At 33.2% G+C, this 16194-nt stretch overlaps 3 protein-coding genes across 3 annotated transcripts; 2 read left to right on the forward strand and 1 right to left on the reverse strand.

Moving 5' to 3' along the window:
• The first annotated feature begins 373 nt into the window (after window positions 1-373).
• On the forward strand, window positions 374-3925 carry LOC125872182 (AP-1 complex subunit mu-2-like). Its single transcript, XM_049552885.1, has 12 exons — window positions 374-531; window positions 771-917; window positions 995-1057; window positions 1149-1325; window positions 1419-1522; window positions 1719-1826; window positions 1998-2094; window positions 2220-2317; window positions 2409-2550; window positions 2635-2757; window positions 2856-3012; window positions 3671-3925. Exons 1-11 carry the CDS (start codon window positions 403-405, stop codon window positions 2952-2954), a joined length of 1287 nt encoding a protein of 428 aa, XP_049408842.1. The 5' UTR covers window positions 374-402; the 3' UTR covers window positions 2955-3012; window positions 3671-3925.
• LOC125872181 (tryptophan aminotransferase-related protein 2-like) lies at window positions 3189-7868 on the reverse strand. The gene is made up of 5 exons (XM_049552884.1): window positions 7562-7868; window positions 5694-5997; window positions 4451-4731; window positions 3623-3927; window positions 3189-3527 (listed from the first exon to the last, which is right to left on the reverse strand). Exons 1-5 carry the CDS (start codon window positions 7786-7788, stop codon window positions 3325-3327), a joined length of 1320 nt encoding a protein of 439 aa, XP_049408841.1. The 5' UTR covers window positions 7789-7868; the 3' UTR covers window positions 3189-3324.
• A 5964-nt stretch (window positions 7869-13832) lies between these two features.
• On the forward strand, window positions 13833-16037 carry LOC125872177 (uncharacterized). Its single transcript, XM_049552879.1, has one exon. It carries the CDS (start codon window positions 14047-14049, stop codon window positions 15550-15552), a length of 1506 nt encoding a protein of 501 aa, XP_049408836.1. The 5' UTR covers window positions 13833-14046; the 3' UTR covers window positions 15553-16037.
• Window positions 16038-16194: the final 157 nt, after the last annotated feature.

The following is a 16194-nucleotide window of genomic DNA, read 5'->3' on the forward strand; positions in this document are numbered from 1 at the left end:
TATAAAAAATCAGTATCATATCTCCCCAAATATATCTACATTTAAAACGTTGTTATCATAAAAACAGACTTATTACCTACATACAACAACAGTCAACACGTAAAGGTGATCGATCTAATAATATAAAAAATTCTTGTGTATATACTAGTAAGATGATAGTTTAAATATAAACACGTGCTTTACCATCCGGTTCCATCTCAAAACGTTACACAAATGAAACTGAATTACCAGATCGCTAAGCTTTTCTCATTTTCGACATATAGGGAAAACAACTAAAAATTATTCTATACGTAAATTAGCTCTGTTTTATTTTTCAAATAAAATTTGCATGATTCTTTTGTGTTCAATATATTACGTAGTATCTCTGTTTTTTTTGTTTGTGTTATAATCAGGTGGAGATCAATGGCGGGTGCCATCTCCGCGATGTTTCTTCTTGATATGAAAGGGAGATGCCTCATAAGTCGTGACTATAGAGGCGATGTTTCTGCTCAACAAGTCGAGAAATTCTTTACTAAGCTCCTCGAAAAAGAGGTACGTACGTTGTTGTACATGTCAATCTTCTCTGTATCGTTCGTTCCAATTGTTATTGTAACCATTTTGGTATAGTTAATTCTGAATTGTTAAGATGTAATAGAGATATTAATGTGAATTTTAAATGGTGTTACAACTTACACCTTGTGTCTGAGTTCATCAACCTTCGACTTGAAATCCCTAATTGAACAACTTTTTATTGTTATTGATCCTCAATCTTGACGATTGCTTATTCATAGGGTGACTTAGAATCTGATGGACCAGTATGCCACGAAAATGGCGTGAACTACATGTTTATACAGCACAAGAACATTTACCTGCTGGCAGCATCGAAGCAGAATTCCAATGCTGCTAGCCTGCTTTTCTTTCTACATCGTGTAGTTGACGTAAGTTGGTCCAACTAATTACTTTAACGAGTGATTGAATTGAGAGGTTTTTTCACTGTCTGTATTTTCTTTTGAAGGTTTTTAAGCATTATTTTGAAGAACTAGAAGAGGAGTCTCTACGAGATAACTTTGTTGTTGTGGTGAGTATAAGGAACGCGTTTGTCTTTTAGAGATTTATGGTTTTAGATTACAGTAAGTAACTTATGGATTTTCAAAATGACAATATGTCAGTATGAATTGCTTGATGAAATGATGGACTTTGGTTATCCTCAATATACGGAAGCTAAGATTCTTAGTGAGTTTATCAAGACGGATGCATATAGAATGGAAGTCAACCAGCACCCTCCAATGGCTGTGACAAATGCAGTTTCATGGCGTAGTGAGGGTGTATTTTATAAGAATAATGAAGTATGGCATTGAGGTTTTCAGCTGTACTCTTTCTACTTTTGCTGTTAGTTTAGCTTCTGGTTTAAAAATCGTGCTTTCTTTGTGTTCAATCAGGTTTATTTGGACGTGGTTGAACATGTTAATCTCCTTGTCAACAGCAACGGACAATTGATACGTTCTGAAGTTAATGGGGCGTTAAAGATGAGAGCTTATTTGAGGTACTTGGTTATCAAATGCTGTAATTTTAACAGAATTTGATGAGTAAGTCTGTTCTGTTTCGATGAACAATAGATTAGAGCTTTCCTATAGTTGATCTTATTTCATTTCTACATTTCCTCGTTGATCACCGTGAGGGATTCTTCTCATTTCAACGATCTGTTTTACTATGATGGAACATGTTTTTGTCTCTTGCAGTGGCATGCCTGAGTGCAAGCTCGGGCTTAACGACAAAGTACTATTGGAGGCTCAAGGTCGACCTACCAAAGGCAAATCAATTGATTTGGATGATATCAAATTTCACCAGTAAGCATTTCTAGTAAATGTGTCGAAAGCTAGTCTGCTAATCAAGTGACTGCTTCCTCAATATGCTGTAAAATTCAGTAAATGAATTGTGTATACCATCCTTGACCCGAGCTTACTGTACTTCCAGATAAACAACTTCTTCTGTCTAAACCATTTAACGCGTATATTCAGGTGTGTGCGTCTGGCTAGGTTTGAAAATGATCGGACAATATCTTTTATACCTCCTGATGGATCATTTGATCTGATGACTTATAGACTCAGTACTCAGGTCAATTTCATTATCTCTGTTACTATATTCTCATTGTAATGTAAAATATGCCTATCATATTCTTCTTCATCTTCGTTAGTTGAGGCGGACTAAAAAGTTCATAACTTTACTAGTAATGGATTCAGGTGAAGCCACTGATTTGGGTGGAAGCTCAAGTTGAAAGGCATTCAAGAAGCCGCGTTGAAATGTCTGTCAAGGCCAGAAGCCAATTTAAAGAGCGAAGGTAGTATTCTTATCTTTTGTTAGATATTTTAGACTAGTTGTAAGTTTTCTCAAGGAAATATTTCCACTGAACTGGCTAATATATATGGCAGCACTGCTACGAATGTTGAAATCGAGTTGCCTGTACCATCTGATGCAATGAGTCCCAACATACGAACATCGATGGGATATGCTACATATGCTCCTGAGAGAGATGCAGTGGTATGGAAAATCAAGTCATTCCCGGGTAATAAGGTAGGGATTCAGCAAAATGACGTGTGTAATGTATCCATTTGACTGTCTACTGGTTTTATCAGCCACATTTTAACTAATGCACAGGATTATATGCTGAGGGCAGAGTTTAGACTTCCAAGTGTAATATCTGAAGATACACCTCCTGATAGAAAAGCTCCAATTCGCGTTAAGTTTGAGATACCATATTTTACAGTCTCAGGAATTCAGGTAATTTTATCTTAACCTTGTGGAGAAAAAGTTCCATTGCACTTACTGTTTCAACTACTATATGAAGTATTACATGTTAATGTTTTGAGTTTGAGCAGGTTCGTTATCTCAAAATCATTGAAAAAAGCGGATATCAAGCTCTTCCATGGGTGAGGTACATAACAATGGCTGGTGAATATGAACTAAGGCTTATATGAGCAGGACTATCTTTGTGGCACTGCACTATGTGTACTGCTGAAATCTACGCTATTTTTGGTAAGATTCCACTTTTGTGTTTCTTCGTATACTTTCATCTTGGAAAAAGTAAATATATCCTCCAACAATCCACATTGAGCAATGCAGCTATGTAGTTTTAGTGATGTCTGCTCTTAAGGTCTCTTTCACTGTTATTTCTCCTCAAAATGGTTGAAGATATAGCAAGAAAAGCACACGAATCTTATCTCGATAATGAGGATGTACTTGCATAGAGTCAATAAGTACACAAAAACAAATATATACATTTTTGTGTACATCCTTCTGCACCATTTAGTCTTGCAGAATATCTATGCCTACAAAAAAGACTACACTCTATTCATGTGGAGAGTTCATAGAACTGAGCAGAGACAACCTTCGAATAAACTCATCATACTCTTCCTTATGGCTTATCAAACTGATCCTCACGTATTTTTCGCTTGAACCAAAATTTGTCCCACTCCTGGTCAAAATCTTATGCTTCTTCAGGAATTTTTCACAGTTGTCTATGGACTTCTCGCATTTTAGCCATGCAAAAGCTGAAAAGAGGGGAAGAAAAGTTGATTGGCTTCATAGTTAAACCAAAAGAACTGTCGAAAAAACAGATATAGCTCAATCAGTAAACTAAAGTTACCAGGTTGTGTTCCAAATCTCTGACCACTAAAGTTGCATTTTTCAACAGGAAAGTCAAGTAAATTAAAAGTTTGGCCTTTGCTGACCGCTGATCTCAATTGTCTCCATCGCTTTGCCATTTCATTGTAGACATAATGGAAGAAGAGTGTAGACTTGTCAAATTTCTCCGTGTGCTCGTAGGTATCAGCAATAACATCAAGGATTTTAGCAGCTCGGTGCTGTGAATCTTTAGAGACACCAATGCTGCTGATCTCTATAAATTTAGTCATCTTCTTGGCAACTTCTTTATCTTTCACTAGTGCCCATCTACAGTTTTGATGAGGATATTGCCATCAAAATATGCAACAATGTCGTTAACCAAGTACCAGTATAGTCATAGTTAATTACTTCAACAGAACACTAGAATGTCTCTTTATTTGTGGGGCACTGATATATAATCCAAAGAGGAAGAGTAAAAACAAGATGTGCATCACCTCATTCAAACTACATGAAATTTGTCTTTTTATTTGGTTTCTGCTGAAATTCTTACTCGCGAAATGAAAATTCTAGAGTCCATTCGATCTAAACTACTTTCACAAGACTCAAGAATTTTCATTTCGCAAGTTCCTAAATATTACTTTCTCCGTAAGTGTTTGACTAGGTACGGAGTTTAAGAAAGAAAGAAAACTTTTGACACATAACAAAACTAGTTATAGAACTTGTGGTCTTAAACAGGCCATGACATTTTTTATAGCTATAAGAGCATGTCCTCAAGGATAAAGTGAAAGGTATAAAGCTGAAGCATCCAAAATGAGATAGTGTCATATAAAATCAGGAATCGGTTACATACCCTATACGTATACCAGCATGTCCAGTGCATTTGGAAACTGTGAACAACATAATGTCATGGTTTGCCTGAAATGAGATCGGAGTATATTGGGGCCAATAGTAAGCTAGGTCATGCACCAGTATTCCTCCACTTCCATTGACTACAGCTTGCCTGATTGATCCGTCAGGATTATTTGGAGAAGTCACAAGCTCAATATAGGGATCATCTTTGTTAAATTTAGAGGCATCACCTTTCCACTTGTAGAGACCAGATTTCAAGCAGTCAATGATCAGTGGATATGACTGCAAGAAGTTGAAAAGTTTGAATTGTAAGCTACAATACTAAGTTTCCTTTTAAGTATTCTAAATAGAATACCTTAATTAACATGATATATGCTTCAAATGGAAAGACATGAGTAAATATTGTTTAACTCAATTGAACGATAGAGTTGTGCATCCAGGTAATAATCAGTACTTTCCATGAAAAGATTGTTACCTGTCTAATTGCTTCCTAAACTTGCAATGCAAACAGGTAATCATAGACGTGTGAAATAAGAAACGAAAAAAATAGAAAAGAAGAGGCAGATGTCTATTTTACTTGAAACAGGAAAATCTTGCTGAAGCATATGATTGTAATCAAAGATAATGGATGCAAATGGAATAGTGACAGCAAGGATTATGACAACTTGTATGAGAAAAATATTAAATACAAGAAACTTCAAAATTTAAAAGATTTGTTTGACTGGTTCTAGAAGTAAATGAGCAGACAAAGCAAGGTAATAATCTCAGATTTAAAAAATATGTTCTGTACAGTTGCTTCTGCAGGAAACTATAGTGAAAGTGGAGAAATGTAGAGCAGAAACATGAACCTCTGCAAATCTGAAATATAATATATTTATATTGGTGAAAACTAGGGTTGACTTGGTATAGATTTTAGTATTTACAAAGCTATCTAGAACTCTGACAAATGCTGGCTGTCCTTCTATTATTAAAGCACAACCAGACTATTTTTTTGTTATTTGCCTAATTAGTTATCAGAGGTGGATCCAAGATTTGAATTTTATGGGTTTCACAACGACCTCAAGTTAATCTATAATTAACTAAGTTCATAGTAAAATTTTTATAGTTATTAAGTAGATTCCTTAACATGTTACCAGACCTCTAGATCCGTCCCTGTCAGCTGTATGCAAAGTCAGTATGCAATGAATTACACATGTGATGAGATTCACTAAAGAAACCAAATAATCATAATCTGCATTACTCACAGAGTAAAATGGGGCAGCAGATACAATACTCATTGGCTCTGGTGCATTGGATGGAGAGAGAGCATATAACGCAGCCTGAAACAGTTGTGTAGATCCCGTTCCAACTACAATGTGATAGTTTCTAGTCTGAGCATTACCAACTAGATTGTGCAGTCTAGTTACTGCATTTGCAAAGCCTGGCTCCAGAAACCAGCAATGGTTCTTGGTATCCGAAAAATAACTAATGGATTGCCAACCTGATAAAACAAGTGTTGTTTTGTCTCCCATTTGCTTCCAGTAGACCTCGTACATGGTCGGATCACCACTGCAGAGAGTGTAACAAGACATTAAAGCTTCTTCGTACTGTAATCATATTAGTTACTAAAAAACAACTTTCTTTTATAAATGGACCAAAGATTGCTTTTTCACTTATGAATACAGTATCTATCTAATATTGTCCGATACAACAAACAACATAAACCAAATTTGTCATTTCAGCAATCACATTTACATAAAGTTTTCAACAATGCAACACAATGTACCATTAATTAAAAGTGGTACAATCTAAACAATAGTCCATGCTGCAACATCATTTAATACAGATTAGATGGTTAGGTGAGGCAGAGTTATGAGTCTTTTCCATTAAAGGAAGGATAGGAGATTTAAGACGAATCAATGGGCCAACATACGAAGTTTCCTTCCGCACTAGCCTTGCGGAAGAAGTGCTGCATTAAGGATAACTAGTACTAGGTATAGTACGTTAAAATGGCTCCAAAAAGTTCAGGATAAAGTAGTGCATCCACCTTTCCCAAGTGGTATAAAGGATGGGTAAGTGCACTTCCAAATCTTAAGGGTCCCAAACTTTAGTCTTTTAGATATTCTCAAAGGACAATAGGGTAATGTTTGTAGACCCACAAGGATCTAAGTTGTATTAACTAGTCTAAATGTAATTTCCAACAGTATACAAGCAATACTAATAAATGTATAACAAAGTGGTCCTTTGAATTGTTTGAGGGTCATCCAGCAAGTGCAAAACACAAGAATGATTATGTCTGGTTAATGAGAGAATCAAGGACCACCATCTATAGTAGAAAAATGTTGAAGCAAAGTAATTAGTGAAGCAGTTTTCACTGTTAAACAATCATAGCATAGTGTAAAGTGTAAAACACTCAGCACAAGTTATACAATCAGAGTTGTAATCCCTTATCATGCCCCACACCAGCAACTCCCGTATCGGATTCTCTAAAAACATATTACTCTTAAAGGATCCAACACACCCGACAACATTTTTAGAGTCCGAGCAACATAGGCAGAAGCCCAATTCATTCTCATTATCAAAGATTCAATCTTTTATGGCTCCTTGCCATTTCCAAGAACCCAGCACTCCTTACAGATAGAATCCACCCCCACCCCCACCCCCACCCCACCACTAGGATAAAATTAACAAAAAATAAAACAAAAACTGACACCCTTCTGTTATGCCAGCAAAACATGTCCTCACATCCCTGCCTCACTACTGATGATCCTCCATCACCGGCAAGAATACAGAGATTGCCAAAAAAAAATTGTCTTTGCTTTGCTTGACAGCAATTATTATTTTGTTAAAATAAAAATATTACTCCCTCCATCCTAGTTTACCCGGCACAGTTTAACAAACAAGGATAACTTTTGAAATTTGTAATCTAAAATAAACCTTATCTATTTGTATGGTTGCATATAGTCACACAATTCAACATGGTAGCAGAACAGAACAGACAAAGTTCATTCAGGCCCACACACTTAACATGGAATTTTAAAGTTAACTTGTTTCTCGTTATAAAGAAAATGAATATTCTTTTGGAAACAGACTAAAAAGGAACGGAGAAAAAGAGAGAGGGGTTGAAACTTACTGGTCCAGATTGATGTACTGATCAGTTGCAGGCTTAGCCTTATGAAGCACATCCTTGACCAGCCTCACCTCATTCTTCGGATTGGTGTCCGGGCCGGGGAGTCCAGCCCATTCATGTTCATGATGCAGTAGTTTCAACAGCAAGCCCGCATTGATAGCTATAGAAATGATAAGCAAGTGTTTTATCGTTGGCATGAACTTCTGGTTCCTCATAAGGCTGAAGCCCATCTGTGATGTGATTTGTGAGACTTGAAACAGAGTAACTTTCTCTTTCTTTATTGTTCTGTTCCGTGTGATATCAAGATGGTTCAAGGGTTGGTATTTATAATGGTTTAAAGTGGATTTCTTTTGCATTTATAATCATCATGTCCAATTCAGGTTTTAAAAGCGTGAATCACCACATACCTATTAGGTTTTACTGAGAAATGAAGGATTATGACTTTTCTGAAAGATTACGATTTTTTATTAAATGGTTTTTTAAAGGATTGTGACTGTTGTGAAGTTGTGTCTTTTTCAAAAGTTGTGGCGTTCCTTATTCAAAGGGTTGACCTCTACTATAAAAACACAATTAACATCTTTCTATACTACACTTTGTTGGCTATAAATAAAGGGGTTCTTTTTTATTTTAATACATTTTCTTACAAACAAAGTAGAGTCTCATTTGAAGTTTGAGCTACTGTTACTTTTTTAATAGTTTATCCATTTTATCTTGGGAGGAAATAATTCATAATCTCGAATATTGTGAAGGAATTAACTTAAGGACACACAATTAGTTTTGTGGACGCGAATAGTTTTATTTCTTTTCATCTTAATTGTTTCTAGTTTTCTATTCTGAATACAGGAGATAACAAACTTAAGAAATTTTTTATTTTTTCTGTGTTTGAGATTTCTGGAGATTAAAGCCGTTTTGATTTTCTACTTTGTCTGAATCTGAAATTGATCCAAAGAATATAAAACTTCATTAAAATTTAAGGCTCACTTGGTTAACGATTAGAAGAATATAAAAACTTCATCAAAATTTAAGATTCATTCGATTAACGATTAGAAGAATATAAAAATTTCATCGTTAAACTAGAAACACATTATATAAAAATTGAATCTTTACTATTAATATTATAAATACTTAAATACGATGAGTGATGCAATAACATCGGTCACACCTCTAAATCGTTCAGTAGCTCCTACAATTGGTTTGACTTTGATTCCACTGATAAAGGAGAACAAAGTGAGAAGTTGAAACGTGACTCAAACTAAAATACCCACTTACTGGGTCAACTCTTAATTTAATTTGGTTGATTCATCACTAATCACTATCATTATCTTAATTACTCTCTCCTCCGTTCCTATTTATATGTCATCCTTACTAAAAAAAAAAAATGTTCCTTAATATTTGTTATTTCACAAAATCAATACATAAATAACATTATTCTTCTTATTTTACCCTTGAGAGTTATAAGTCTTGTAAGTATGTTAAATGATTAATTCATGTTCATTGGTCAATTTAATTAATCAAAATAAATTAATTTATGTTTATTTATCGAAAAATGATTTTAAAAGAATTAAGGAACGTGAAATCTAAAATGGTGATATATAAATAGAAATTAATTACCACATGAGAACTGACTTGATTTTCAACTAATAAGACTAATTAGTCTTTAAACATCGATTAACAAACACGTTTAATTATGTTAGGCAATGATGAAGATTTGATTTTTGAGTTCAAATGTGACCTTTAAGTAAAAGCACAATTGAGATTAATCTCTTGGACTAACATATTCTTTTTACAATTTGAATAGCGATTGTGTTTTGATTTATAAATATATTGCTCCATACGTTTCATTTTATCTGTCTTCTATATTAAAAATAAATATTTTATTTTACTTGTTCATTTTCGCAGATTAAAATAGTTCTTTTTAGTATATTTTTCGTTATTGTCTACAAGGACAAGTGGACCAGTTGATGATATGTGAGAGATGAATTATGCTAGTCCTTCTTTTAACCAATAATGCTCACTAGTCCAAATAAGGGCCTAAATTTCTGCAATTAAGCTAGGTGATTACCAATTATTTTTTCTTGTGTTAATGATTGGAGTAGATTTATGCAAATAAAAGCTGGACACTTTTATTTTGTCAGCCAATAAATGGAATTAAGTGGTCCTATAAGTGACAATAATTCTATTACTATAGGTTTTGACCACTCTTGAGGCTTCAATTATGGATGATTAGCCCGGCTAACCCATTAATGAAATGTATGGTCCTTCTCAGCGTGCCATTTGCACACTTACTGGAAAGAAAAGGATAGTTTGAGTGGCTCGTTAAATTTAATAGATTGTTTAACTTAAGACTACAAAATATGTATATATAAAGATGTTTTTAAGGCTAAAATAATTCAATCTTATAGGATCATTTTTCATCCTTGTTGTATTCCAAAATAAAATAGCGACATTTTCAAAAAAAAGTAAATTAGAAATGAAGATGATATGTTAGATATATGTTTTGATAAAGTGGCTAGGGATGGGGATCTTTCACCTAGGCAACAAAGAAGTGGAAGAAATAAAAGTAAAAAAAGAAGACAGACAACATAGTTGGGATGGTAAGGTGACTGAGGAATTTGTTCCAAGTCACCTACCTATAAGACTAACAAAGCATCATATGACAGTCTCAACAACTTCATCCAATAAGTCCAAGAAGAAGTGATGAAGTATCAAGTGTTATTGGACGGATATGAAGAAGAAGACAAGAGAAAAGTACTTCAGATTACTCTATATGAGAAAACTATCTTTTTTAGTTCATATATATATATATATATATATATCTTCTATACTACTTTAAAAGCATTAACTCCTAACTTGAATGTTAAATTACTATAATACCCCCAACTTAAAACACCCATTTTAGTAAATATGTTGTATTTTATATTATATTATATTATATTATATTTATTTATTTATTCATTCTATATCATATTAAAAGATGACACCTTTTAACATTGATGGTAATGACTTTTCCAAAGGATTGTAACTTTTTTATAGAGTTGTGACTTTTTTTATGAGTTATGACATTTTCGAAAAGTTGTAATTTTTCTGAAGGATTGTGACTTATATGATACGGCACGATAGGCACTTTTTCATACTATCCTTTGTTGTCTATAAATATGGGAGTTTTCTCACACTTTGAATTTTGTAAGTTTTCTATTCTTCTTCTTAACACAAGGAAGATTGTGATGGTAGTTCAATTATGCAATTACAATATTTTCTGTGGCAAAATTAGATAGATTAACAAAAATTGATGCAACAAGGAGAATGGAATAACTGAACTTCAAACTAGAAATCTTTATAGATAACTAATATGTACTCATTTTCATAGCCATAAATATATTTTTGAACAACTTCTACTTGACAAGAAGTTCAATCATTTTCTGTTGCACAAACTACAATTTGGTGTTCAAGTTGTGAAAAGTCTCAAACTGTTGGAGAAAAATGATTTGATCAAAAACTTGTGTGAAGAGTTCAAATATGTACTCATTTTCATTGCCATAAATATATTTTACCAACAACTTCTACTTGATAAGAAGTTCAATGATTTTCTGGTGCACAAACTACAACTTGATGTTCAAGCTGTGAAAAGTTTCAAACTGTTGGAGAAAAAAGATTTGATCAAAAACTTGTTTTAAGAGTCCAAACTAGATTTAATAAGTACTCCTCTATTTCCAATTTATTTGGTGTACTTTTATTTTTATTTAGTTTAATATGAATGTTCTTTTTTCTTGGTGGTTGGCGCGCATCTTTAAGACTTAAAAGATATTTTTATATATTATATATATCCTTAAATTAAAAGTCTTTTTTATTTTTTAAAATTTCATATCAAATTAAAATTAGACAAATCTATATCTATCTTTTTTTTGCTTCGATACACACTTAAAAGAATGAACTACATAACCTAAATGATAAATTATTATAATACCACCAACTTGAAACACCAAATATAGTATATCTTATATATTTAATATTGTATTTTACTTATTTATATTATATAATATTATATTATATTAAAAACATGCACCTTTTCATATTGAAGGGTTGTGACATTTCCAAAGAGTTATAACTTTTTTGATGAGTTGTGACCTTTTCGAAGGGTTGTGACTTTTCTATAGGGTTGCGAATTTTCCGAAGAGTTGTGACTTTTTCGAAGGGTTGTGACATTTCCAAACAGTTATGACTTTTTCGATAAGTCGTGATTTTTTTGAACGGTTGTGACTTTTCTAAAGGATTATGACACTTTTTTTTATAACAATAAGCATTTTTTATGCATTGCCCTTAGTTGGCTATAAAAAGAGAGGTTTCCTCAAATTTTTAAACTATAATTTTTTGAAATTTTTCATTGTTGTTCTTTTTCTTAGAAAATCCAATTTAGTATATCTTCTATATTTTATATATTTATTTATTCATTTACGTTATATTATATTAAAAGAAGAAACCATTTCACATTGAATGGTTACGGCTTTTTCAAAGAGTTTTAACTTTTCCGATGAGTTGTGACCTTTCCAAATGGTTGACTTTTATGATAAGAAACAATATGCACATTCTCATACTACCCTTTGTTAACTATATATGAAGGGGTTTCTTCACATTTTAAAACTACGATTTATTTTATGGCTTCTATTCTTCTATTCTTAAAAACTCACGTTTGATTTTCAGACTTTGACAATCTCAAAGTTTAATGAAATTTGATACTCCCTAACATGAATGTTAATTAATATAATACTCTAACTAAAAATATCCAATTTAGTATATCTTTTATATTTTACATCAATATTTATTTATATTATATTATATTAAAAGTAAGAACTCCAACAATACAATAATAACTAAGTAATGCACTATTGGGGAGGGAGGAGAAAGTATGTTTAAGAGGAAGGTGTAACTAAAAGATTTTAAAAAGTTACTAACTTTGAGTAGCAATCATAAAAAGCTTACATCCACTATTCATAGGAACTTATACTTTATCATACATTTTATAATTGTTTATTTAATTTTTTAATTTAATAATATTCATATTATTTTAAATGTAATACATGATTTGATATTCACGTGCAATGCACGTGCGTCAAAACTAGTATATATATATAAGTTGATAACTCAACCTTCTTCTTGACGTATATATTTTTGCATTATTTAAGTATCTTTATTTGTCATATCATCATAGAGTGTATAATAAACTCTGTGATGATCCTAGAATACTTAGTTTTCTCTAGCTCTTATTTTTTTCGTGCTTGTTAATTAGTAGAGGTTTGTTACCTCATTAGGATTGATAAGGTAAAGTCTAACCACCTTGCTTGTACTTATTCACGTTGAGGATTTTATCTTACTATTAAAAAAAAGATGAAATAAAATTATATTCGAATTCACTGAATTATCTTCTCCTAGTATTCGAGGTATATGATTGTTTTCTTCAAAGATAAACTTACTAAACCACATTAGTGTAGCGCATGGTACTTCAAATTCCAGTTTACAACGAACTCGAAAATAGTCAAATCACACTTAAAACTTACTTTACAATTATCTAAAGTATTGCAGAAATTCAGGAGATAATTTCAGAATTTTCGTAGTGAAAAAGCTGAAAGAAGGATGCATATTTATAACCAAATGTTGAGTTTCAACCGAAGAGATAGAACTTTTTGGTTGGTAGCTTTTCGTGAAATTGTGTTTGGACGCATTTTTTGGAACGATATCTGTCCGTTTTTGTCAAAAAAAATAACCGAAAAATCTAACAATCAATGATTTCATTAAATTAAAATTCAAAATCGAACGATGATAATAACACAAAAGGAGTCTTGTTTCTCAACCAATTAGAATGAATTTCTATATATAAGCATACGAGTCTTGCTCTCCCTCACCACCATTTTAAATTCTTTCATTTTCCATTCATACCACCTCCAAAAATCCAACACTATTTTGATCACTTGCTCCTCACTCTGGCATCTTTACAAAGGAGTATAATTTGAGTATTTAATTCTAAGGACTATTGCTGACTTGGCACAATTCTTAAAATTTTATCGAAAGTATATTTTATTAAATTAGTGATATCTAAAATTCTAAATTTAATCATAATTATTTTATGTAGTCATTTAATAATAACGAGAGTATGAAGAAAAAACAACAAATTTCTGTTTGATTGATTTATTTATTAAAATAACCAATATTAAAAAATAATCTATTTTAGTAGTATATATCCAGTAAAATAAAATGGAAGAAATAATTAAGAGTGACCCAAATAATAATATATTTAGGTATTTGGGTCGACGGCAATTTGCAGGACCTATACAACCGCCGCTTACCTCCCCGCCGCTGGTTATTTTCCGGCGAAGCACCCAGCAACTCGATCAGTAAGGTCCTAAGTTTGTTTCTGAAAAAAATAGTGTACAGGTATGCTTATGTAGCTGTTTTTGGTGTTTCATCTTGCATCTATTGTGATTCATTCACTATTAATGGCCTTAAAGCTTACTGAAAGAGGAATCCATGAAGCTGAAAATCCAATTGAAGTGTCTTTTAGAGAATCTTTTGAACTTCTTAAATCCCAACTAAACCCACCATTTACCTTAAAAGTGCTAACACAAGAGGAATACTCAAATCTGAATAAAGCTATAATCTTTGGCATTTTATCCCAGCCCAATTTGGCTGAAGTTCATATTAAGCACCTACATGCAATTATTATTGATGGGTATGAATTGTTTACTTGTATGCTTGTCAAGATTGTTGATGAGTTGTATGCAAAATTGCTTGACTCAGTGAAAATTCAGCTTATATGGGTTACTAAAGAGATGTTGAATGTATTGGCTATAGGATTTGATAAATTGTTGGTGGCTCTTTTAAGGCAAATTGTAGGTGGGGATTTTAGTGAGGGAAATTCGTGGTTGTGTTTGGAGATGGTTGCACTGTTTTTAGCCAATTGGGATTGTTTATTAGAGGAAGAACCATTGATTTTGAATAAGGGGTTGTATGTGTTCCTTCGATTATTGGCGGATCATTATAGAGTACCAAGTAATCCAATGGTTGATGGATTGAAGAGAATGGAGGTTGTATACTGTGTTCGACTTTTGAGGGAACAATTTCTTTTGTGTTTGAAGATAGGGAGGGACTTAATTAGGCTTTTGCAAGACTTGGTTCATATACCTGAGTTTAAAGCCATATGGAAAGACTTGTTATTGAATCCAAGACAGTTTGGGGTGGATGGATTTAAAGATATTTCACAAATTTACCACACAAAAACTCCAAGTTCGTACTTTTTGCTTCGAGTAACTCCTGAAATGGAAACTAAATTGAGGTTTTTGCTTACACATGTCAAGTTGGGTAGTCAAAAGAGGTACCAGGTTTGGTTCGCTAAGAAGTTCCTTGGAGTACCTGGGAGTGAAGTTATTTTAATCGACATTGTTAGGTTTATATGCTGTTCAGTTCATCCATCCAGTGAAATAATGCAACCAGATATCTTACCCAGATGGGCTGTGATTGGTTGGCTATTGACATCGTGCAGGAAGAGTTATGTCGAAGCAAACTTGAAGCTTGCATTGTTTTATGATTGGCTTTTCTATGATGAAATCACTGATAATGTAATGAACATTGAGCCTGCAATTCTTTTGATGGTGAACTCTATACCCAATTATATTGAAGTTACCCGTACTCTTCTTGAGTTCCTACTAATTGTGGTTGACAACTATGATATTGAGAGGAAGGAGATAGTCTCCAAAGGGGTGTCAACAGCTCTTTCTACACTAGTTAAAAGAGGAATTGTCAGTTCACTTGATGTTTTGACTCGTTGTGACATGATAGCACCAGTTCATAGGGAAATGTTTGGAAAATTGGTATTGGTCATGCAAGGTATCCATTCCAAAAAAATAGGATTGGCCAGTACCATCCATGATATTTCACCACCACCTAGCCATTTGCTCCCATCAAGCTTGGGATCCCAACATCCTAACAGGGTGAACTGTAATTAATTGTGTCATCACAGGCATATCCAAGGAAGATCTGTTGATGCATCACTTTCGCCTCCCAAAGAATTACTTGTGATCTTTTTCTCCAACTGGCGGTTAAGTTCCACTCAACTGGATTCAAATTTCAAGAAGAAGTTTGAAATCTAGGTGATAGGAGAAACATCTCTTTCACCTCCTGAAGAAATGCGTGTGAGTTTTTGCCCCAATAGCTAAAGTTGGACTCAAGTGATGAAAGTTTCTAGGAGAAGTTTAAAATCAAGGTGATAGGAAATTTCTCTGGGTAATTCTTGATACCTGAAGATAAATATCCCCATCATGTTGCTATAAGTTTCTTTAGGTCTTAAGTAATGCACATTCCTCTCATTCTTATGTTTATATCCGGTATTCTCTATTTCCAGAGTAGCTCTCTTTTTGTCAATAGTTCTGCATTCTGTAATTGTCAAATCACTTACACAGGGATAAACATCTTGAACAACTCATCTTTCATGTACAATTTTAAGTTTTGATGAGATTTGGTTATCTTATCTGTGTGAGAGGTGATCACAATTTTGTGTTGTAGAGGACTCAGGGACAAGATAGGGTTCTCCCAACCTCACCGTTACTATACAACCCTTATATATGGCCAGATAGAAGAGAAATAGAAGT

This window comes from Solanum stenotomum, chromosome 8 (genome assembly GCF_019186545.1).
Source record: "Solanum stenotomum isolate F172 chromosome 8, ASM1918654v1, whole genome shotgun sequence".
Classification (NCBI taxonomy): domain Eukaryota; kingdom Viridiplantae; phylum Streptophyta; class Magnoliopsida; order Solanales; family Solanaceae; genus Solanum; species Solanum stenotomum.